Source organism: Lichenostomus cassidix, chromosome 3, assembly GCF_008360975.1.
Source record: "Lichenostomus cassidix isolate B80296 chromosome 3, HeHo_3.0, whole genome shotgun sequence".
Classification (NCBI taxonomy): domain Eukaryota; kingdom Metazoa; phylum Chordata; class Aves; order Passeriformes; family Meliphagidae; genus Lichenostomus; species Lichenostomus cassidix.
Genome location: NC_139483.1, coordinates 78479199 through 78502776, shown reverse-complemented (window position 1 = coordinate 78502776; position 23578 = coordinate 78479199). Strand labels below are relative to the sequence as shown.

The 23578-nt window shown below is 41.7% G+C and overlaps 1 protein-coding gene across 1 annotated transcript in view; it reads right to left on the bottom strand.

The window, feature by feature from the left end:
• Positions 1 to 14991, bottom strand: part of SNAP91 (synaptosome associated protein 91) — a 68024-nt gene extending 53033 nt beyond the window's left edge. The window contains exons 1-2 of the mRNA XM_085056410.1: positions 14873 to 14991; positions 13821 to 13980 (exon numbers count right to left, since the gene is read on the bottom strand). Coding sequence (XP_084912536.1) covers positions 13821 to 13950 — 130 coding nt within the window. The 5' untranslated portion in view covers positions 13951 to 13980; positions 14873 to 14991. The remainder of the gene's footprint in view (positions 1 to 13820; positions 13981 to 14872) is intronic.
• Between the last annotated feature and the right edge of the window lie 8587 nt (positions 14992 to 23578).

Here is a 23578-nt window from a genome sequence, read left to right as displayed (position 1 = left end):
ACTTCAGGAGCATTTTTTCTCATTTATAAGCATTTCAATAATGTCTTGAACTTATTGAAAAGGAAATGCAGGATTGTTTCAAATCCAGGCTAGTCAAGAACAGAGCAAAGCAGCTCAGAGTAAGAGTTTACAAGCCTCAACCAAGAAAGTTAAATAGGCAAGTAAGAGTACAATCCCCCACTGCAAGACAGAACTGCATTAGGAAGCTACTGCAGCATTGTGCTAACCAATGCAAGTACTGAACTTCCACATCTACAGAAACTGACCACGAAACAGTACTGGAAAGCAGAACAAAGTTATCAGTTTCTGCTTCTACAACAACTGCTCATAAGAACATGACATAATTTGAATGCTGTTGGCTTTGACTATCAGGCAGTTCCATAGAAAAGAGTTTGGAATTAATTTCTGAGGTTATAATTTATCACTTACTCTTTTCACTTCCAGCATGCCCTGTCTTCACAAACATCCATCTTGATCTGGCTTGTAACAATCACCCCAAGCAGAACTGCCATTCATGCTAGCTCCTCCTTCCTCCCCAAAAGTCTGCCTCAAGGGTTGCTATACCTCACCTTGATCTCAGCAAGTTTTATCAAAGAACAGCATCTTTTAGATACTGCCTTGGAACCTCCATGCCTATGCCAACTCAACAAACCTAAACACAATCTTCCACCGAGCACATGCTCTCCAGTATTGTAACGACTCCCAATGATGCAGCTGTAGCCCTTGGGGCACTGCTACCTCCTCTCTCCAGCCTTGCTTCAAAGACCTCCTTCTTCCAAAATAAATCTCAGACTCTTGTGAGGACAAATACTTGCTGCAGACCCTGAAGTTTGAGAGGTCACAACAATCAGTCTTTGAACCACAAACAGCACCCCACACCAAGACAAGCTTTTATAGACAATTTCTTCCTCTCTGCCTACTCACATTCATATTGTACTACCCATAGTATTATTGTTTTGCAGAACCAATCAATCACATGAATGGTCCATGGAGAGACAGGGTAGACAACTGAGTACTAGCAAATTTTTCTTGGAGTGTCCTCCAAACTCTGAACCTCAAGAGATTATTAGAATCATCTTTCTATCTCACCATTCCTTTTTAAATACAGCAGTGCACCACCTCCTGAATTATCAACCACCTGTTTTGAAACAAAGTGAAAATTCTACTGCCCATACACATTGCTGGATTTCATTTCAACATACTTTCATATGGTTTGCACTCCTCCTTAACCAACATATTGAGGCGAGGTATTTGGCTTTAAGTCATCTGCAAAAATCACCCCAGCTCATTAGCAATGTTACATCAGTTATGCTGGACTCATGCTCCTTTTGGTCCTTAATTATTTATATGTATGGTTTTTTCTCGTGAGAGGTTCAGGTTCAGCTCTCTTGGAAACAGGAGATAAAAGCCAACCATCAGATGGTCTTCTACTGGATCTAAAAGGGTGCAACCAGAGGAGCGATCTCTCTAAGCACTAATAATGGGGGGAAAGTGTGATTATACTGCATTTAAAACAAACAAACAAACAAAAGCTGGCTTTAAGAAATTCGTTCAAATTTCATGGACTATGAATATTTTTTACACAAAAGAAAAGTTCCCAGAACTTCGAGCACCACTGCCTTTGGGGCAGAACAGTGTGCACTACCTTTAATGTTTACACTGGAGTTCTCTCAAGGAGAGTAGTACACCTGAAAGGTGACATTCAGGCCAGCTGTGGAAGCTCAATTTTAAGGAGCAGCCATTGAGGTTTTAAGTATAGTCTTTAAGACTGCTAATTAATTAGCAATCAATATATTTTATTAATAAAGTCTGAGATCTTGCTGACACCTATGATCCAACCAGTCAGAAGAATAAAAGTTTCATTTTTACTCAGGAATTACATATCTGGAATAACAGAAGATAGGCTACACAAACTTTCTAGTACAAACATACTATGGAAAGCAGCTTTTTAGCCTCGCACATATGAAGCCAGAACACTAAACAAAGGGGGAAAGACCTGATGGTCCAAGGACTCTACCTGCTTTCTTCCCACCTACAGCTACCACAGCTCTTTTAAGCATCGTCACTATAGGAAAAGTATTAGTTACTAAGCATGGAATCTTTTCCCTATCCAAAGTAGTAAGAAGTTCAATCTTGAACCTCATTTCTACAGAATTCACTCACTTTGAATAGCAAAGAATCTGTCTCAGGCAATAATACAAGTTCAGAAAAGTAGAGGAAAGATGAGAAATCACCACTTTAATGATCTTTTCCTCTCACCCACACAACCCACTTCCAACCCTCCTTCCACACAAGTCCTGCTCCACAACTAGCTCAACAGAAACATGCTTTTTTTTTTCTCAAATACAGGAATTAAGCATTTCTGCTTAAGCTGACATGAAACAACAAGTAATTCTGGAGCTAAATGTGCCACTTCCCTATTTTATTGATTTACTGGAAGTAAGAGCTGAGCCACAAATCATCATTGCACTACCTTTCTTGCATAGCTCTTAATAGTTTTAGATATGCACAATTCCATTTGCATTTGGTGGACACCAACCAATGGTTATAGGGTTAAAATATAAAAGTAATTGTCTTATAGAAATGCTATTTCCCATAGTACCCTAATATGGTATCTTAGATGTCAAACTCTAAGGGAAGAAGAGACATGGAAAAAACCCTGCTAACATTACAAATAGCTGTTGACCAATAACTTTGTATGGAAAGGAACTTTTATCCTGCAAGGCAAATCTCAGACCTCATTCTACAAGACATTTCCTTCAGCACTTCAAACCTGGAAGCCTTAACCAAAATACACACTAATTTGAAGAAGAAACTGCAGCCACCAGCCAATCTTCTGCCAGAGCCTTCAAAGCATTTATTCGATTTCCTCTAAGGGAATTGTTCTCTCCATCCATGTAAGCATTAAAGTGACAGTTCTCTTGCATCCCAGCTCTTGCTGCAAACAACAAAGCAATTTTAAAGGCATTATAGAGTTGCACAATTATTGCTTAGGAGGACTATAGTCAATAAGATCTACTTAAATGACTACTGTCAATTGCCTGTTGACATTAGGCACATCCACAGCCTGATACCAGGATTCCAGACACGGTCTGTGATTATCCTTCCATGAAAGTGACTAACCCCTAAGATTACCTGTTGGTTGTATCACTTCGTAACTGTTAGGACTTGGGTGCTTGCTGGAATATCAGTAACAGGAACAATGAAAGCTTTTAGCTGGAAAGTACAGCTCCACTACAAACACAAGGATTTCATGTTTGCCACAGCAGCCCTGGGTCATTTACTGTAATCTCTGCACTACAGCACTTTCTAATGAGCCTTACATGCTGGGCTGATCTCACACTCCAAACATCTGGCAGAAAGTGGTAATCAACTGAGGCATGATACCCGAGCTCTTTCAGTTGCAATACTGCAATCTGAGAAGAATTCCACCCCCAAATTATCTCCTTTCCTCAGAAAACCATTTGTTTTTAACAAACTTGTAGAAATAAAACTATCACTAGCCTATCAACTCTGCCCAGAACAGCAATTTGCAATCCACTGAAAAGCCAAATGACACTGAAAATACATTGCAAGAAGCCTGATGCTCCAGCTCCAATACTTAGCTGTTACATGCTGGGAATACATTAACAGAACAAAAAAAATTTGGGTAGGGATGAGACAACATGCAACTTCAGTGACATGGTAATTAGCTACACCTTTATGCTGGAAAGAGATCAGTTCAGTAGGCAGCCTCAGAAGCTGACACATCTGACTCAATATCCAGGCCATGGTCCATGCTTTTCCTCCTCCCTTAGCAGGACTATTCTCTGAGTCCAGTTTTCTCATCAGTGGATGCCACACAATGACATAACCTGGAATGAAATGCCCACAACCATGCAGGCAGACCTTTTGAAAACATGAATGTATCTGTAGGAAAAAGAAACCAAGCATAATGCAAACCTCTGCATAAGCCTGTGCAACAGTATGACCTCCTGGAACACACTGAAGCAGCTGCAACTAAGCAGCAAGTACTTTATACCATGGTTGCTATAATTTCATTCCATTGTCTTCTATCTATGTATCTACCATAAAGCAGAAGAGCTCCTAAAACCATCTGGCTGCCTCATATCTGAATGTTGTGCCTTAAAACAGCCTTTTTAACAAAATGGTGGATATCCTTCACAGTTAGACACAGCTTTATTTTCTCCTTGCTAAAAAAAAAGTTAAAATATGAAACTAAATGTGCAATTCCTTTATGTCCATTCCCCTGCACTACATTAGTTAAACAATAAGCTTCTGCCACACAGACAGGTGAGTTTAAGTCTCAAAGATTCCAAAAAAACTAAAGTCCACTCCCAACAGACTTTACTCTTCAACACGAGCCAGCCACCTTTCACATACTGCAGATTTCTTGATGTTGTAAAAAAAAAAAAAATTCAAAGGAACAACTACTTGAGAGATAGAAGATGCAGTTAGGACTCCTAACATTTAAAAAAACCTGACAGTACTAAGTTGCTATCAACAGTTTGAAGTCACCAATGCCTCCGGGTGATGCAATTGCTGCTGGCAGTAGAAGTCTCGTATCATGCTATTGATGAGTGAGGAAGTTGGAATCTACCACACAGGCTCACATCCAGGCACCAAAGCTTTGTGCAGTGTCAGATCTCGACCAGAACACCCAGAAGTGACACTTTAACTCCTAAGCATGATATGGAGCATGGTATTTGAAAGGTAGTTTCTCATAATGCTCTCTAAGCAATTTCCAGCTTTCTGATGAACAAGAAGCAGCTCTTGAATCTCGCCTATTACAAACATAGCAAACTTTGCCTGTTAAAACTCTTGCCATTCACAAATAACAAAGCAATTTGAAGTTTAAATCAACTTAGAAAAACCAGAAAAACTCTAATGTAGAGTCTTTCACAGTCATTTCATAGACTAAAAGATCAGATCAGAAAGTTGTAAGCAAGGCTCATATATGAAAATACCATTGTTTCACTTGCCAGCAACAAAACATCACTCACGATAAAATGTATATGTTTTCAAAACACTGGCACGGTAAATATGCTGAGTTCCGTCTGGCTTGCTGTCCCTTAACAAAATGTATATTCTCCTATAAATACATTTAGATGAAGCTACAAAACTTAGATTAAGAGCTACAGGCATAATGAACATACTCTGGATTCCAGAGTCATGCAACAGGATCCAAACCCAAGTGTCCATTTTAAAAGGTCATATTTGAAAATCCCAGGGTTGCTAAAGGACTGATGCAATGACAGGTTAAAGTTTCCATCTATATTTGACCTATATGTAATGAGAAACAGCAGCCTTCAGAGGCAGGAAACAGGACAGCTGGCTTCCCCCTTTCATACAAGTCTTACACTCCTTGAAGCAAGAAGTGAAAGGAAGAGACCTGTTAAAAACAGTTTGAACTCCCACTGAAGTGCATCTCTGTCAGCTCTTCAATTACATTAAAGATGTGCACCCCCACTAATGCTGTCCTGCACTGTGGCAAGATCACCGATCACTGCCTTATTCTGAGGACCTGCCTCTAAACTTGCAAACTTGCATACGTTTAAACAATGTGGGCGACAAGTCAGCATGTTTTATTCATGCTTTGAGCAGTCATGTCTCTCTCTCACTTCTGTGGAGGACCATTTTAGAACACGGTAAATTATCAGAGAGATTTAAGATATATAACAAAACCATGCCAGAGGCACCAGGAGCCTGCCAGGCTCTGCAGGCTAACCCCTGACCATCTGCTATGGAAGCACCCGCTGCCATCGTGTCATCTGTGCTCGTGCCAAGCCAAGAGTCAGTTTGAAGTGATGCACTGCACTGCCACTAGTCAAGCCAACAGTCTTGTACCACTTCTTTAGGACAGAAAAGTTTAAGACACTTTCTTGAAAAGACATGTCCTTTGGGCCTTTAATTGTATGGTGGAACAATCTTAGCTCAAGTGGACACCAAACTCTCCAATCTATCCTTACCACTGTTTTGCATCTCAGCCATAACTGAGTCTCCTAAACACATAGAAACAATGAGCAAAGAACATAGTTTTCTTTTTCATTCCTTCTTTGAGTCATTAAAGCAACCTTGTCAAAGCATATGGCTCAACTGTTAGAACTCTGTGGCCCAATTGCAACACAGGAGCTCCTGCCAATTTGCTTTTGACCTGTGGTAATTTTGCATATTGGCTTACAACCAGAAAGAGTTGATTTCCACAAGTCAGACCCCAGCTGCAGACATGTCCTGTCAGCAACCTGCAGCTCTCAGTACACATGAGAGGCAGGGTTTTCTTTCTTGGTGGTCTTCAAGCATGATCTTGTCTATCTACTCTACCCCCTCTACAAAAAACACCATAACACATTTGCGTTTTATCAACTGCAAGAAAAAATAGACTCTAGGACAGGCAACTGACTGAGCCTCAGCTCAAATGGCCAGAGTAAAAATTACAGAAACACACAACATTAGCATAACACAGGACCTTTTAGTATCCAATCCCTTTCATTAAACTAAGATACAAATATAATCTACAACAAAGCATGAGATCACATTATCCTGGACAGAAAAGAGAAACAGAAAGGTATTTAGACTTGGCTGGTCCAGAAGTCAATGGTAATACTGTGCATTATCATTTCCTGTGCCTACAACTAAGCCATAAGCCTCAAAAGCCCAGTGAATGCCCCATTTGCCAGCAGCCTAGAAAATACTGTTCTAGTATTCCATCTACATTCATTTCAAGGCTGATGTCCAACATCACTTGTGATGCTAGTGCAGATGGCTAGTATAGTATATTCCCTCTCGTACTGAACTCCAGCTCTCAACTGCTCCAGTAAATGTGTTTCACAACCTAAAGAGGAGACTTTATGAGCACAAGCAAAATATATTTTTTATTGACACTGAGTGTTTTCAACCAGCTCTTAAGAAGTAAACACGATCAAAATAGCAAGATTAAAAGTATTAAAAAATGTTTTAAGGGTCTAGCAAATGGTTTGCAAGATTCCAGAAAAAGCAGACCTTACCATACTCTGCAAAATGACAAGCTAGCCTCTGCCAAGTATTCCAACTGCCTTCCAGCAATTGCCAACATCTGGTTTATTCAGGTTAATTTAAGCCACTACCTCTCCTCCAAGCAAAAATTTGGACAGAAGGAAAATCAGGCAGCCATGCTGTATCTGATGGGGTGGGATACATTGATGTCAGCTTACCAGCGAGCCTTCACACTGCAATCTCGCTGATACTGCTGACTCAGAGGAACAGAAGTAGTGCTGCAAACCCTGCGCCACAGATCCCTGCCTGCAAGGCTACTAGGAAGGTTTCTTCTATCATCGTATTTAGTCTGAGTTCAGGGCTCAGCCCTGTGCCAGATGACCCATCCTTTTCTTTACATGTCCTACACTGAGATTCAGACTCTGATTTTCTGGCATGCTTTACTCCTTGCTTTGTCATTTTCATGGTATTTGAAACCTCTGTCCAAACCAGCCAGAATACTGTTCCCAATCTGCATGCTGTATGTTGAAGCTTGGAGATTCAAGGTTTATCACTATCAAGGTGAGATTCTTGTACTCCCCCTAGGCACACAACAGAACTTGTGCTTTTCCACCCTTAACAGCATCCTGATCCACGCTCCAAAAAACGATTAGGGCACGGAGACTTAATGATACTGTTTGGACTCACCTTTAGGCTATAGTAAGGCTAAGGGAAGGGATATAATGTCATCACTCCACCCCCAGTTTTTCCCCACCCTCAGAAATAATGGAGCCAGCTCCTTCAGCAATACTGTATGTCCACAGCTGACTAAGGAAGATCTATCCCTTTCTTTTCCTCAGTGGCAGGGAGTGAACCCAATGCACGTGGCAAGGTTTTTATAGCAGCAGGAAATGCTGCAGCTGTGACTTCTGAGAACAGAGGTCTTTTCCACAGGTTGAAGGGGATATCTGCTTCAGCACCATGGAGTATGTCCTGTACCTCCTGCTCCACCTCTAACCTTGGTGTTCACTCTGCCATTTCTTTTCCCACTTCCTCTCTCTGTCCTTTTTTCTTAAGTTTGTTTTCCTTAAGGTGCCACAAGCTTGGTGGATGGGCTCAGCTGTGCACTGCAGCAGATCCACCATGGAGCTGGCTGTGTGTGACACAGAGCATGTCCTGGTCTCTTCTCACAGAGGCCAGCCCTGCAGCCAACAGTTTGTCATGGACACCCGGCACTGGAGGAAAGTAAGCAGGGTAGGAAGAGCAAAGTAGTCTCAAGACTCTTGAGCAGCAGTAGCAAAATTCTAGAAGCAGTGTGCCTTTGCTATACTAACATTTCCTCAAAACTGGGAACTACAGGAGCAGGAAATTCTCTTTGGCTACCAATTTCTCAATCCAGAAAGAAGCAGAGAAAATGAGTAGCCTTTAAAATGCTTTATGCCCTTCAAAGTTATCCTGACTGTCATCTACTTTTAAGCACTTCAGAGGATCCTTCACATGGCAGAGACACAGAAGCATGGACTGACTATACCTACAGAGCATTTTTTGGAGACTTCACAGAATTCCTCACTAGTATGACAGGCCCATGTAAGGCATAAACAGAAGAGCTTAAAAGTAAGGCTGGGAAATCAGAGACAGAGATTAAATCAAAACACAGAAAATCAAATTGCAGATTTTTCTTGTTGTCATTTAGAAGATGTTCAATTGCTGCCACACAAGATCTAAGGGAGCAACACTATGAGACTATTATGAACCATATTCAGCTACTAAATAGAAGTGATTAAAACCATGCTCTGGTCACTCTCATCCTGAACATATCACAAATAGCTACTCCATTATCAAGGTCTACAATGGAAGTCAGTACAACAGAAAGACCAGACTTGTCCCAGAATTTGTCACCCGTGACCTTGACAAAGCATGTTTAACAGAAGGATCTTGCTTACTATTGAAAAAGACTAAGAATACCTGTCCTCAGGACTAGTCAATCTATCTTTATCAAGTTACACTGCTTAGATGAAAAAAAGTTTAACATTACAGTGCTTACTCACTTTTCTGTTCCCTCATCTTCCCATTTCCTTTCTTAAGGCATTGCACCATAAGACAACTTACAAAACAGTTGAAATGCACAGGATCAAGTGACCCTGCCCATATTTCAACATCTGGATCTTAACATGTATTCGAAATTCCACCCTGATTCAAACATATTTTGAAGAATTAGCTAAGTCTTAGCTTGATTAAAAGGGCAACCTTTTCTTGGTATTACACATGCTGTAAAAACAGTATGGGGCTGGGGGGAATTGAAAGTTAATGCCACATAAATACTCAAGAACAACTAATCTAAAAAGCCTTCTTATTACCTCCCCTTACCCACAACAGACATTTCTACTCCTATTCAGAGGTCTACATGACTCCAAATGAAGGTCTTCAATATCCTTTTAGGAAAGGACATGGTAGAAGCCCTCAGAAACAGCCATTCAACATAAAGACTGATGATGAGTCCTTACAAACAATAAATGTGCTAATCCAACCCAACATCCAATAAAGAATTAAAGAAAATAACTGCTTGCTTGGATTTTTTCTTTTTAGGTGTGAGAATGATTCACTGGGGTGACAGAGGAATTCACAATATAAAATCCACACCAGCTATGACAACAAATACCAAGACCCACTATTGTAGCTGATCTTCAGTGGTAACATTTCAACAAAGTCAGTTCTCTCACACACAAACTGTGACAGAATACTGGGATACAAGATACAGTGAGACATAAAAGCAGTTTCAATAGTAAAGTGTGAAGGATTGAGCCCAGTGTGTACAGGGACTCCATTCTTGGCAATTTTCTTGAAGATACTCCCACAGCCATGAAGACTGACTGTCACCTGGACTCCAGAGCAATGCAGTACATCTGCACTACACCGCCAGGAAAGGGCCACAAGTGCCAACATACTTGGAACACACCCCAAATCACTTCAACAGCAAACAACTTCTGAAATGTACACATCCAAGTTAACCTTATACTTTAACCCACTGAGTCAATAGCCACTGAAGTTTAGGGACTCCAGGTAGCTCCACTGACCCCCACCTTTCTCAAAAAACAGACATAGACATTCCTCAGGAATATGACAGAGGTTTCTAAGGCTAACCTAGCAACTTCATCTTTACTGAGCCTAGGCAAAAAAGTTTAATGAATTGCTTTTGGTCAACAGACATTTCTACTTCAACACTAAAGACCACAGTGATTCAAACTTGTTAGGTCAACCCCAGAGTTTGAAGCAGAAAGGTAGAACACTGCAGGAAAGCAGTGCCTCTATAAGCAAAAGACTGACACCAGCCCTGCAGTTCAGTTACCACCATGAATCAAACTACAAACTTCTTTTCAGAGCCTCTGCTTGCCAGGTACATGAAAATATGCAAAATTAGACTTGGGATGAAAATAAGTTATAGCAGATACACAGTTCATCTACACAGCCACAGAAAATCAAATCTTGATCTTCATCTGCTTTGTTTCCACTTTTCACAAACATCTCTTTCAGCTCCTGACACGGTCTTCTACCTTACAAGAATTACTTTGAAGAAGTAAGGAGACACGTGTGGTCTTTTCAGAATAGACACTGCAGAGCTTCCTCCTGCTGCAAAGCAATTCAGTCAGCAAAATAAGTCAAGGAAAATCCCAGCCATTTTTATCATTTTCACAAACAGGAACTTGTTACAACCACCTGCAGATGCAAAAACCTCCCTAGTTTTCAATTCACTTCCCTAAATAAAAGCTTGAAGGTCTGTTTCTGAGTGAGATCCTTTCTAAAAAAGAGCTGAGTTGAGATTTACTTACTTTTCCCTCATCTATCATGTGTTTTCACATTTGGAAGTCATACTACTTCCCTTCTCCAAAAGCATCTCCCTGTAGATACCATTAGTTATTCCCATTTGACACTGGAAGCAGTCTCTTACTTGTGCCACACAATTAAACCCTCAGTGAAGCCTTAACACATCTTTCAGAACAATTCTGAGAACCAAACTCCTATGCTGTGCATAAGGATTGCCTTGCCACTTGAATTATCAGTTTATACATCCTTAATATATAGCCCATATGCCTTATTGACCCACTCTGCAATGGCCCTTCTCACTGCATGAAAATAAAGTTACCAATTCCCCACTTCTTCACGGGAATAATAATTTAGCTAACAAATACTGGTTAGCTGAGGAATAGGAATCCATATCATTGTGGGGATTTTAAGACAACTTTTTAATGACAACAGTTTGGTAAATCCAAAATGGTCAGAGCTCAACTGTCCCAAACCATCAGAGCATCCCAGATTTACATTCCTTTCCCCCCCACAGGGACTTGAGAAGCTCATTTAATGCCATCTGGCACTATTTCCAGCAGTCGCTGAAAATTCACTAGCAGGAGATCTGCAGTTCAAGAAAATGGTAAATCCTGTTACTGAGCATAGGATAGCAACAGAATGATACTTCAGTATTGCTTTACATGACGAGCCTGTCCAGCACCCAGAGCCCATGCAAAGGACAGCAGCATCTATATTACAGTCTGTATTTGGAAGCTATAGCAAGTATAGAAAACCACACAAAAGTAAACACTTAGCAGCTCAGCTTTTCTACACTGAAGACATTAATTCTGTTCTTTTCCCCCTTCCTCATGCACCACCTCTCACCTTGTTGGCTATAATCTCCCTGTAACCCTCTGGAATTAAACAGAGGAAAACATATGAGGACAGGCATCATTGTGTCCTACCCTTACAGGACTACTTAACCCATGTTAAATAGTTGATCTCTCAATTTAATTTACAAAGCTCAGTTGTTAAGTAGGGCAATAGAAGAGAGGTTGTGTGACTTGACACCTGGTCACTAAAACACTAAATAAAATTACAGAGTTCCCTAAGGACACAGAACCCCAACATCAGTACCACAATAACATCTCTTCATAAAGCATCTCTCCAACCACTGCTCTCTGGAACCAGAATTTTTAATCATCTAAATCCTTCACAACATGACATACAATTTATTGTAAGGCACTGCCAAGTTTTACCTTTTATTCTTCATATCTTCAAATGCTACTTATCCAACTTGAAATGCACCCAGTCAGTTAAACTCTGAACTGGTACTTACAGCTTGTTAATATGGAAAGAAAAGCAGGCATAGATCTTCCCAGGAAATTATAACTACTTTTCTTCCTGTGTGTGTGACATACAGGCAGGTATGAAATTGTGTGGGATTCTACCAGCTTCTGTCTCCACTACACCCACTTTCTTGAACAGTAGTAGTATTAGCACCCATATCTAAACACAGACCCTTTACGGTCCTCAATATAACACTGGCAGATTACTTCTACCTCACTTTTATCCTGCCTATTCCAGATAGTCCTTTTATTTGTATTTATGTATACACACACAGAAACACAGAGACACAGCATGTTTGTAAAAACATGAGCTATGCTTTTTTTAAGCTTAAGCTTCTAGTAACAGATATGGTCTGTATAGGACAGTCCAGACACAACCTACAGATTAAAAAGTGTTAATGGCTACCAAACAACAACGTAGGAGAGACATCAATAACTAAAATGATTTTTTAAAATATACAAGAAAACATGACAGAATACATTACATCAAGACCAATTATCTATTTAAACAACAGTTTAGACTCCAATATAGTTAATAAGTCTTCAATAAATGCTGCTTACATCAGCATTTCTTGGACATATATACAAGAGTATTTAGATATACTGAAAGACCAGCCTACTGTTTGTCACTTGGAGGCTAAGCTACAAAGTCATCAGAAGTGAAATCTGGAATTATTTTTCAGAAGTAATGCTACCTCCTTTTAACAAATACTGCATCATCAGAATTGTACTTACAAACACCTGCACCAGTATTACTTAGCAATGGCCAGCAGCCAAGGGACTGCCTAAAACCTGCTGATCTTTACTTGAAAGTACTTCTTACCATGTCCAAAAAAACCATGGGAAACCCACTTAGTTTTAGATATCACCACCTGCTGTTGACCTGCCAAGTTCAATGCTGGACAGAAATATTATGGGTAAATGAGGCCAATAAATATTACACGATTAAATTCTTTCACCATTCTACTACTTGGTGTTTTCAAGCACTGACAGTTGAAATGAAATCGTCAAGATGAAACACGACTAGCTCATTGTTTTCTAATAAATGTTTTGCTTCAACCTTGTTTCATGACTTAACTAGCTATTGTCAGCCCAAAACACATCATAAAACTGAGATAAAGCCAACGGCTATCTTCAATAAAACATGATGCGAACTACTGGACAGCTCACAAAGTTGTTGTTAGATATCTGGGACCTCAGCAGCAGCCCTCAAACTCTCCAAAGGTTGTCCCAGTCTACAGCACAGCATTATCCCAGTGCCTGGCCATTTAAGCACACCATCATCTGAACCTCCCCAGAAGTGGAGATGCAGTGCTGCGGAGATGGCCCCACTCCTACTGGTGCTTGGCTAGTTCAGGGAATATCATATATGTATATCTCATCCTAGCTTAAACCAGACCGAAGTAGGCAGTGACAAGTGCATATCCATTTTTTCCTGTGTCCGATTTCCTCCCCTTTATCCAAGCCCCTGCTCCAAAGGCGCTCTTTGCCCTGTCTTCCTGGATAAAAGGCAAGAGGTCATGAGGAAAAAAATGGCCGAAAGAGCAGTATTATGCAATAAGAGAAGAAATGCAATAATAACTCATCCTCTCCTGGAGATTTCCCATCACCCTTACGCTTTGCAAGCTGGATTAGAGCAAGCGTGACAGCCAGCCGGCTCAAAGGCCCACTGAAGTGCCCTGCGGGCAGGCTCCTCAGCCCCGGGCCTTCGCTGGGGAAACAAAGAGGGATGCTCACAGTCCAGGTGCTTTTTCTTGGGCCCCATCACTTCATGCGTGGTGGCTTTGCAGACGGCTCTGGCTACGGCCGATCCCGTAACGCTGTACTGAGCAGCTGCGATGCGATCTGTCAGCGTCTGACCCGACATCTTCGAACGGCGTGCTGGCTGCTGCCTGCTCTGCAGGGGCGAAACACACGGCAGGGGAGGGGGAGATGCCGGGTTTATGGCCAGGGGGAGGCACGGCAGGGACACTCGCACAGCCCAGCCACACGCACAATGGTCCCTCGGGCAGCCTGGCCCCTCCCGAGTCGCAGCCCCCCCGCCCCGTTGTGTAAGCCTCTGCCTCGCTAGAAGCCGCCCGGGGCAGAAAGAAGGGTATTTTAGGCGTTGCAAGGAACACATGAAGGGGAAATAATGACAGCGGCGGAAGGAGGCTGCACACGAAGGCGGTGCGAGCCCCCGGGATGGGGGAAGGCAGCCCTCCCGCACCTGCCTCGGCAGCGCCCGCCCCAGAGCCGACCCGCGGAGGAGCCGCCGCGCCCCGGCCCGCCGCAGCGCCCGCGCCGCCTCCCCGATGGGAGATTATGGCACCGTTGCGCCATGTTCTGCCCTCCCGGTGCCTCCCCCGCCGCCACCCCCGACCCCGACAGGGACCCCCCCCGCGCCGGCGAGCGGAGCGCCGCTGGATGCGGCGACGGCGGCGCCCGGCGCCATGCAGCATCCCGGCGCGGGGGGACGGCGGGACGGACCGAGCGCCAGCGGCCGACCTGTCAGCGCGTCCTTTCCTCCCGTCCTCCTGCCGTCGCTCCGGGGAGGGCACCGCCGGCCCCCGCCGCGACCGCTGCCCGGCCCGGCCCGCTGGCGAGGAGCCCAGCGGCGCAGCAGTCCCCCCCCCGTCCCCCCGGCCCCGGTAGCCCCAGGTGCCGGGCGGGCTGTCCCCTCCCGCCGCCGCCGCCGGGGATGCGCTGGGCGTCCACGCCCGGGAGCCGACGCTGCTATTTCCAGCCAGCGGCTTAATCCTCCCGCAGCCTAATCCCCGCGCTACTGCCGCAGCAGCGCCGCCCCCTACCCCGGTGCAGAGGGCGGGACGGAGCGGAGCCGAGCAGCGCTGCCGCTGCCGTGCCGCCGCAGATCGGTGGCCCGGCGCAGTCAGGTGACCCTGTCCCCCACCCGCATGCCGCTGCCCGGGGGTGGTGGCGGGGACGGCCGGCCGGAGCTGCTCCCACGCGGGGGCTGTCCCGGTGGGGATCCGCGGCTGGGGGGGACAAGCCACTGATGCTTCCCCCGTCTGCATCATGGTGCTGTCGCGAACGCCGAAAATAGTGCTTTGAGGGATCCCAAAACTGCACATAGACTAGATTTCTCCGGAATATTATGGTGCTGTTGTTAGTAGTGACAACTGAAATATATCCCCAGAAGGGTTTTCCTCCTGTTGTCTTAGATACCCTAAAAGTCTTGGTTACAACCTAGCTGCACTCGGGAGGAGATAGCGCTACAATTTTATTGTGTAATTGAAGCCTACCGGAGTGATCCGTGGAGTATTGGGAAGTGTGGCGTACATATATTACCATAAATTGGTTGAACTTACTTTTGGAGTAAAGCGATTTAAGTGGGTGGGGTCTAAAAGAAATGGCACTGGTAGCAATTACTTCGAGCTGCCGGTAGAACAAATTTCAGAAGACGACGTCAGTACATGTTATTAATTAGCTGGAGAAAACACTGTGTACAGTCAGTGTTGAAGAGTTGTGCACACCAAGTGATAATTGGGTTGTGTTGCATACAGAGACATACGGCACCATTTTCATTTGTTATACCAGGAGCAGAACACTGACAAGGGATTGTGGTCTGTGACAATATGAAACAGCAGCTTTTTTACTACTTCTTTTTTTTTTTTTTTTGTTTTTTTTTTGTTTTACCTAACAACCTGGAGATTTTAAAATCCTAGGAAAGCTTGGGAATGGTGTTAAAATAATGCTTGAAAGTTCAAGTTATCTTTTCTGTGGGAAATCTCTTCCAAAATAGCTGTAAAATGGTGCCTTGGACCACTGAAGAAAGGTGTTTGGATTCTCACGCTTTTAATATTGGTTAAATCTCCTTCATTTGTGCAGAGCAGATACAGATTTTTAGGTTTCAAGATTTAAAGGTTTTCTCAAGTGCAGTGCTTGAATATGGAGAGGAATTTAATTTCAAAAACAGTTGTAAAGTGTATATCACTGTTAGCAATCAGAATTAGGAGTCTGCAAACTTTGAATGTTCCCATAAGAGACACTCTCATATTCTAATAATGAGAATGTGTCCATGGTCTCAGCTCTCTTCAGTAATGAGTAGCAAATAAATAAACCCTGGAGCTGCACAGAAAGATAATACTGTGTTCTTTCGCATTACTACAGTCCAATGTTCCAGTATGGATAATTTTTAGTAATATTTAGAAATTGTTTCTGTTACCACAGAAATGTTAACTTCAATGCCTAAGAATTTGTCATGATTGGAGTGATCTGTGGCAGCTAGAAGTGTGTCTTAGCAGAGGCACACAATTTTTCCTCTGTACGTCACAATCAGTTATTGGGGTCACACTCCCAATTGATTTCAGAGGAAAGAAACATTTGGGATCTACTGATAATTCATGTTCCATTACTGGCATTAAGAGTGACTCTGAACTTTTCTTGGTAATACTGACAGGAGTTTAGAATGGCTTGACTTTAAAAGAGAAGCTTTCTTTTTAACTGGTATATTATAGAAGAAAAAAAAAACAGCTACACAAACTGGTTTGGAATTTGTTGATTTCACACAGCAGAAATTTAGAATGGTTTTATTTCCTGCAAGCAAGATAGTTTTCAACTTCATGCTAGACAAAGTATTTAATTAGTGATGCAACATTTATTAACGTCTAATGTACATCTTCAGTGTGAAGGTCTGGATATTTTCTGAACTAATCCGTACTGTTATCGACAGTTACTGTCACTGAGATGTTCATCTGTGTCACCAAAAATTGTGATCGTTAATACTCAGAAAATTTTATATCTTCATATTGTCAAAATATTGAAGCAAAAGATAAGTCAGATCATCTGTACAATTGCCTTAAAATTTATACAATGCAAACTGAATTTAAATGCAAGTAATAAAGAGACCCTGCAGTATTTTGATTATATGGCAGCAAGTCACCATCTCAAGCACCCAAAGGAACACATTGCAAAAATACAAACACAGAAGCCTTTTAAAATTTTTGTTTATCTGCTACTAATTGCATATTCTTCGAGAAATAATGAATGCAATGAACAAAAACCATTTGTCTTTTTTACATCTCTATCACATTTGGTCAGTACTGTTCTACATAGGACTCCCCTATTTCTTCTTGAAGTCAGTGGATGGACTTCCATTGGCTGCCGCATAGAAAGATTTTGTTGAGCCAAACCACGACCACTTGACATGAAAGTTTCTTGAGGTATTTCAGGCAAATCTCATTCTTGACAAGCATGTTATCTGAATTTTTGATGCATGATTATCTTGGTGAAAACTTAAGATGCATTAAGAGGGTAAGAGAAGAAGACATCAGTGCTCTTTACATTTTGAGTGATGGGATGTGATCTACTAAAGCTTTATGGCTTTTGGATTTAAAACCAACCACCATCCCCCAAAGAAAATAACCCAACCCCACAAAAGAGGAGTTAATGTTTGTAATGAAAGCCACACAGGAAATAGGAACCATCTTGAATAAGGATACACCATGGAGGGAGCTGCCCAGGACTAGATAGGGAGTTAGGGTTACCATTTCACAGGATAGTTTTAGACAAAGTCCCAAGAAGTTGCCTGGTATGTCGGTTCTGTGAAACCCAGGTCCATGGCTTGGCTGGTGAGATGCACTGGAGGTTCGGATGAGGGTCATATAAGCAGCTGGAAAGTGTTCATGCTGTTAAAAATAACAGAGAATCGATTTTTTTTTTCCTGACTGCTTGTAACAGTGCTTTCAAATTCATAATGAAAGTCTTGAAGAAGAGATGTTAATGAGCAACTGAATAGCCATTTTGAGACAAATGCTCAAGGAGAATTCTAAGCTGAATTTGAAATTAGAAAAATAGAGTTGGTCTGTGTTAATTTCACATTCAAGCACACATGTGGAGGGAAGTAGGCATGTCTGAGGGCTGATTCATCACACCTCACACCTGAATTCTGCACCAGAGATGGCCATATTTTGGGTGATGTAAAGCGTGTCAGCTGTATTTTCATGCACTAAAGTGCACTTAAAAGTTGGGGTTTTCTCACCATAATTCTGCTTTTTTTCCATTTGTTTCCCAGTTTCTCCTGTCAGGTCTTCCAGTTCTTCATCCAGCTTCGGTGCCCTTTCCTCCTGCTTTCACAGGCCAGGCAGAGGTTTAGACCCCACCCTGTCAGTGCCTGAGCCAGCATCAGGCCCAGTGCTGTTGTTCTGCTTCTCCCTCTCACTCTTAGGGCCAGTGGTACAAACAGAGCTCCTGGAGAGGCTGCCTGTAACCATAGTGATAGCAGCACTCCTGAACAGATCGGTTTAGCTCCAGGGAGGGGGAGAAAAAGACTTTTCAAAGGAGAAGCGTCCTCCTGACTTTGTATCAGGTTGATGGAGCCAGGTGGGTTGCATTATGCTTCTTCTACAGCACATGCAGCAGAAGTTGAAAAACAACAGCAGGTGCTCAAAATCATGCAATACCCAGGAGTTCTGGTGCTTCTGCTGCTAAGTATAACCTCTTTGCTTGGTCTTGCATGGGTTCTGTCCAAAACAATTTGTTCAGCCTCTGTACTCACCTTCCTTAATGGCAATTGTTCCAGTAGTTCCTTTGGTTGCTGCGATATAAAGCACCAATGCAAAGTTAAAACAGGTTGTCAGTTTTCCAGTCAGAATGGTGGTCTGAGAAGGATGTAGCCTGAACGGGTTCATACATCCCAGGTAGAAGATTCATTACATTTTGGAGCACCACTTGAGCTACTGAATCTGAGAGAACAGCAATACAAAGTGGCAAGGGTACAGGCTAGGAGGTGTGAATATATACTCTACATCCCATAGGAAATGCCTTCTTTGTGTCTTTGAAGAACTTAAAAAATTAAAAAGTTAATTTAGATAAGAGAGAGAATTAATAGTAGAGAAAAGTTATACAAAGAACAGCTAATGAGCTCTTTTAATGGTTGTTAAGCCATGTCAGGCTGAGGTCATGTTCTGCAGAGTATGGAGTGTCTGCATTTTACAGAGTTGATGGTTACAGAAAGGTGGTAATTGGCATGTGCTGTGCTGTTCTGTACAGAGGAAAGAAGTATGTTCTGTCCCCTTATCCAGCATGCTGGTTCCCACAAGGATAACCTTAAAATCTGTATTGTCTTAGAGACCTCTGCTGACTGATGTGTTAATGGACCCTGTCATCCACATCACAAGGATAGCTTTTACTGCTGGAGTAGCTTTTGGTTTATGTCTGGCAATAATACTGAGGTTAATAGACCAGAAAGTGGACAGATGGACACATGTATCAGAAATAGGACAAAAGTCCTGTCATCATGAAAGTCAGTACCTGTGAAACTCCTCACTCTTTAGTATTGATTTTTGTCACTAATTTTGTAATCTTGCTAGAGCCTCCAATGCAGAAGTCTGGAGGTATGACATATATTGCACTTCCATGCAACAGATTCAGACTAGGCTTAACTTTGTCCTTTTTTTTTTTTATCTTTACTTTTACACTGAGTGCTAATCTTTTACAGATTTATTTAAACAAGTCTGTTTACAAAAAGCTACCCAACTTGCTGCTTCCATAGGTAATGTATATTCTAATATATTTAGTGTGAAAATAACAGCTTTCTCATTGATATTAAACAGAGGTGAGAACTAATTCAAGAAAGTTGCATGTCAACTTCCATACAAAGATTTTATATTCCATTAAAGCTGTTGATAGTGGGAAGGGGAATATTTATCAAAAAATTTAGGTGACGTCATAGACATCACAGACATCATGTAATGGATTTTCAAGGGTGTACAGAAACAGATAATTTACTACTAATTGATGTTTAGCATTTATTACTCATTGACTAATTGTCAGTCCTGTCTTTGAACACTAAGTAACTCTGGAGGCATTGATCCCAACTGCATCATTTCCTCAAAGAGGGAAGAATGCTGCCTGAAATATAATCCAAGTTTCATGTACCATAGAAATTTTGATCCATGCAAAGACAACAGACTTCTAAGCTGCCCCGGCTTTGTGGACATTCAATTTTTCTTTTCAAACAGAACCAACGTTTTTTGGTAAAGGTGTATTATTTTGTTATTCATACTGACAAAGTGGCTGCATTTTGTTGTAAATGGTGAATTGTATTAAAATATTAATAATTGTACAGCAGTAATAATTGTATTTTAATACAGTAATGGTTGTACTCTGGCTATGACCATCATGCATTGAAACAGGGGTGCTTCTCTGACTTCTGTCTGCTCTGCCAGTGGAAGCATTAAATGCTGTATCTTACATTGAGCACAAGTGCTACAAACCGTGCCTGAGAAGCAGCTAGCAATGATTTACAAAGGAGAAAGCTTCTCTATATTCCTCCAAGAAGAAAAGATTGTCAAGAGAAGGAAATTCCATTTCTTTGCTCTGCTAAATCAGTAAAGGCTGCCAGCCTGAAGCCTAAGCCTGGTCTCTCACCTGCTTCTCTGGTCCTTGGCAAATCCCGAATTTCTGTGAAAGAGGCTGCTTTTAAATGGTAATTTTACCATGCTGAATACTCTTTTGCAAATTATGTGCATTTACAGCATTTTTAAAATTTGACTTGTTTTCCTGTATCTGCAGGAACTGATAGACAGAGAGTGTTAGGCAAAATCTTTTAAGACAGTGGGCCTTCAGCCAGGTCTGGAAAGGGTAACCCACCTAAGAGCTCTGCCAGGTGATAGGAACGGTTTATTTGAGCTTTTTGTGAACTGTTATTTTATTTATTTTTATATTAATTGTTTATTTGAACCTAGAAGCAGGTTTTAACCAAAGAGGAACTTGGTGCCTTTGTCCTAGGTTACAATACTGATGTATTTAGTATTCTATTACCACCAGCTGTGGGCCATTAGCTGTTATCGCCTGCTGTGACTCACACCTGATAACAGTCAATGAGCCATCAAGAAGCCACCACATGACTCATGGATTTATCCTATTGTGAGATGCTTCACCCAGAAGGGAGGAGCCAAGCATTCCCACCTGGATATAACCTGGCCTTGGAACTGCCTAAGTTAGCCCTGTCTTTGGGGCTTCCAGAGAATAAGAGCTATTACTGGACCGTCAGGTGGAGACCAGACCTTCACAGGATCTCCATTTCAACTGAACTACTTCAGTTGGACTGCTACCACCACCCTAACAGGGTGTCAGGTTGTATCTGACTTTATCAGTGCTCTTCCTTGTATTATTTCACTTATTTTTAATTTTCCCATTAAATTTTAATCCTGACTTGTGATCTCCCACTGGTTTGATTTCAAACCAATGCAGTCTTGTAGAAAGGAACTGACTTAAAAGAAGGAGGCTGTAGGGATTTAGTATAACGATGATAATTTTCCTCATGGTCTGTGGAAGTGTGAAACTTCCACACACTCAGTTTCTCAGGACTTCAGGACTCAGTTTTCAAGCACATACTGCCTGCCCTGTCTGCTGCTACTCTAAGCTCAGAAATTCTCAGCTGTACAACAAAGTGACAGTCAAAGTCTTCTAGGAAATTTCTGAGGGTATAATTTCAGTGACAGATTTGTTCAGCAGAAGTTCAATAGATGCCAGGTATATGTCAAATAAGAGTACAATTTTCAACCCAGAGGGTAAAATAAATTTTAAGCAAAAATAGATAAGCCTGTATTTAATAGGGAAGGAAGATAATGAATTGTGATACTTTATGACCTCTTTTCACTTGAACAAAAAAGCTGGTTTAGGCAATTAGATATATGAATGTATGCTAAAACTTTACGCAAATATGTATATCACAGTAGTTTTCCCCCTGTTTTTCACAATACTTAATCCCTAATCTTTTAATAGTTTTGGTATTTTTAGTGCACATCATAATTTTTCTAAGGACTGTGAGCCTAAAGCTCAGTCTGCAAATGTAAGCTCAAATTCTTCAGCTATTATGCTTTTGATGTGGTGGTGTGACTGGTATGGCTTAGTGAATTCTCACTTCCTACTCTTCCAGGCTTGAAGTTGCTCTTTAACTGAATCTGTACACCCACAGGAGGACACTTTTGATTGTACTGGCCTCCAGTGGCAACCTAAGAACCATTTTGGTGGTGGGATGTAGTCAATCAACTCCTTCACTCCTTCTTCTTGACTTTTTGACTCTCACATTTAATTGGTCTTGTTTGCACAATACTGACAATGTCTCAACTATGAAAAAGACTAAGCTCTTCTGACTTTGGATTGCTTGATAAACTAGGATCATTAGCAATGCTTTAATGCAGTCAAGTGCATATATCCAGAAGCAAATCCTATAAGATTATTTGCTGGAAAACTTTTACTCTGGAAAAGGATTAGGGGTCATTGCAGGCAAACAACATAATTGAACTTTCAGTGTGATGCTGTGTGGAAAGACCTGGTCAGAGTTAAGACTTAGTAATCAGACACCCCCAACAGGACTGGGGTGTCATTCCCATTTCTTTATATCACTGGGATGACACTGGCACTATAAGACTGCTTAAATTCCTATTTTCACATCCTCTTTATAGAATTTTGAGAAAAAGCATTAGAGTTTTAGAAGGCTCTTTTTGTCCTCCTTATAGAGAGGTCCATGCATATCTTTGTGATAGATGTATACCACGACTAGCTTTCCCTAAAGGGGTAGAATTTTTCTACTCTTCCAAATTGGCTAAATCATTTGATAAAAGTGGCAGCAGAAGAGGACAAGTTATCTTTGTCAAGAGCACCTGTAAGAGGTGAGAGTTTTTGGTTTTTTACATTTTTCTTCTGCCCAGATGTAGAGGTTGCTACTAGTTCTGTGGAAAGAGATTTCATCCTTTTGCACAGAGTGGTTTGCTCAAACTACATCCAAGCCAAAAAAAGTTTTCCACTGGCTCTCAGAGGGCCAGGACGGTACTCAGATTTTTTGCAATATCCAAACACAGAGAACTGTAATGAAAAGTGATAAATGTTAAGTTCTCCTGCCCATTCTTTAGCTCACTGTGCACTCTGATAATGACCACCTAATTGGAAAGAACATATTCCAGCACAGGAGGAAAATTGGCCACTCCTATGTTTGCACACACCCCATACAAGTAAGGATTTGGCATAGGCTGTGCCAGTGCAACCCTGATGCTTTTATCTTCTCTTCCTTCAGCACTTCTATCTAGAGCACATGAGACCATGCTTTCTTACCCATGGGGTGTTCCATGGGTATCCTTGGGTTTCCTTGTATCTTCTTGTTGTGTGATTATTTTCTTGTCTCCTCAAGCTTATACTTGAAGAGAAATCCAGAAAAGCCAACCTCAACTTCTTGAAAGTGCCATAGATTTGGCACTGAGGAGATGAGCTCATTTTATTCTTAAGACTGTAGTAGGAATGTTTCTTCCTCATATGCTGCACAGTTAGGTGACACACAAGAAAGCATAATTTCTACAGGAGGTACAGCACCTGACCTTAGTGAACTAAATTACTACTTAAAGAATATGCATCAAAGTTGATTTCTTCTTGAGTTCAGTGCAATTGGTGGAGTGCTCAAAATATAAAAAATTACTAATTACAATAAGAAGTGCTTAAGCATCATCCTTAACAAAACCAAACGGTGTTTGTCCTGCTGCTGTGGAATACTCAGT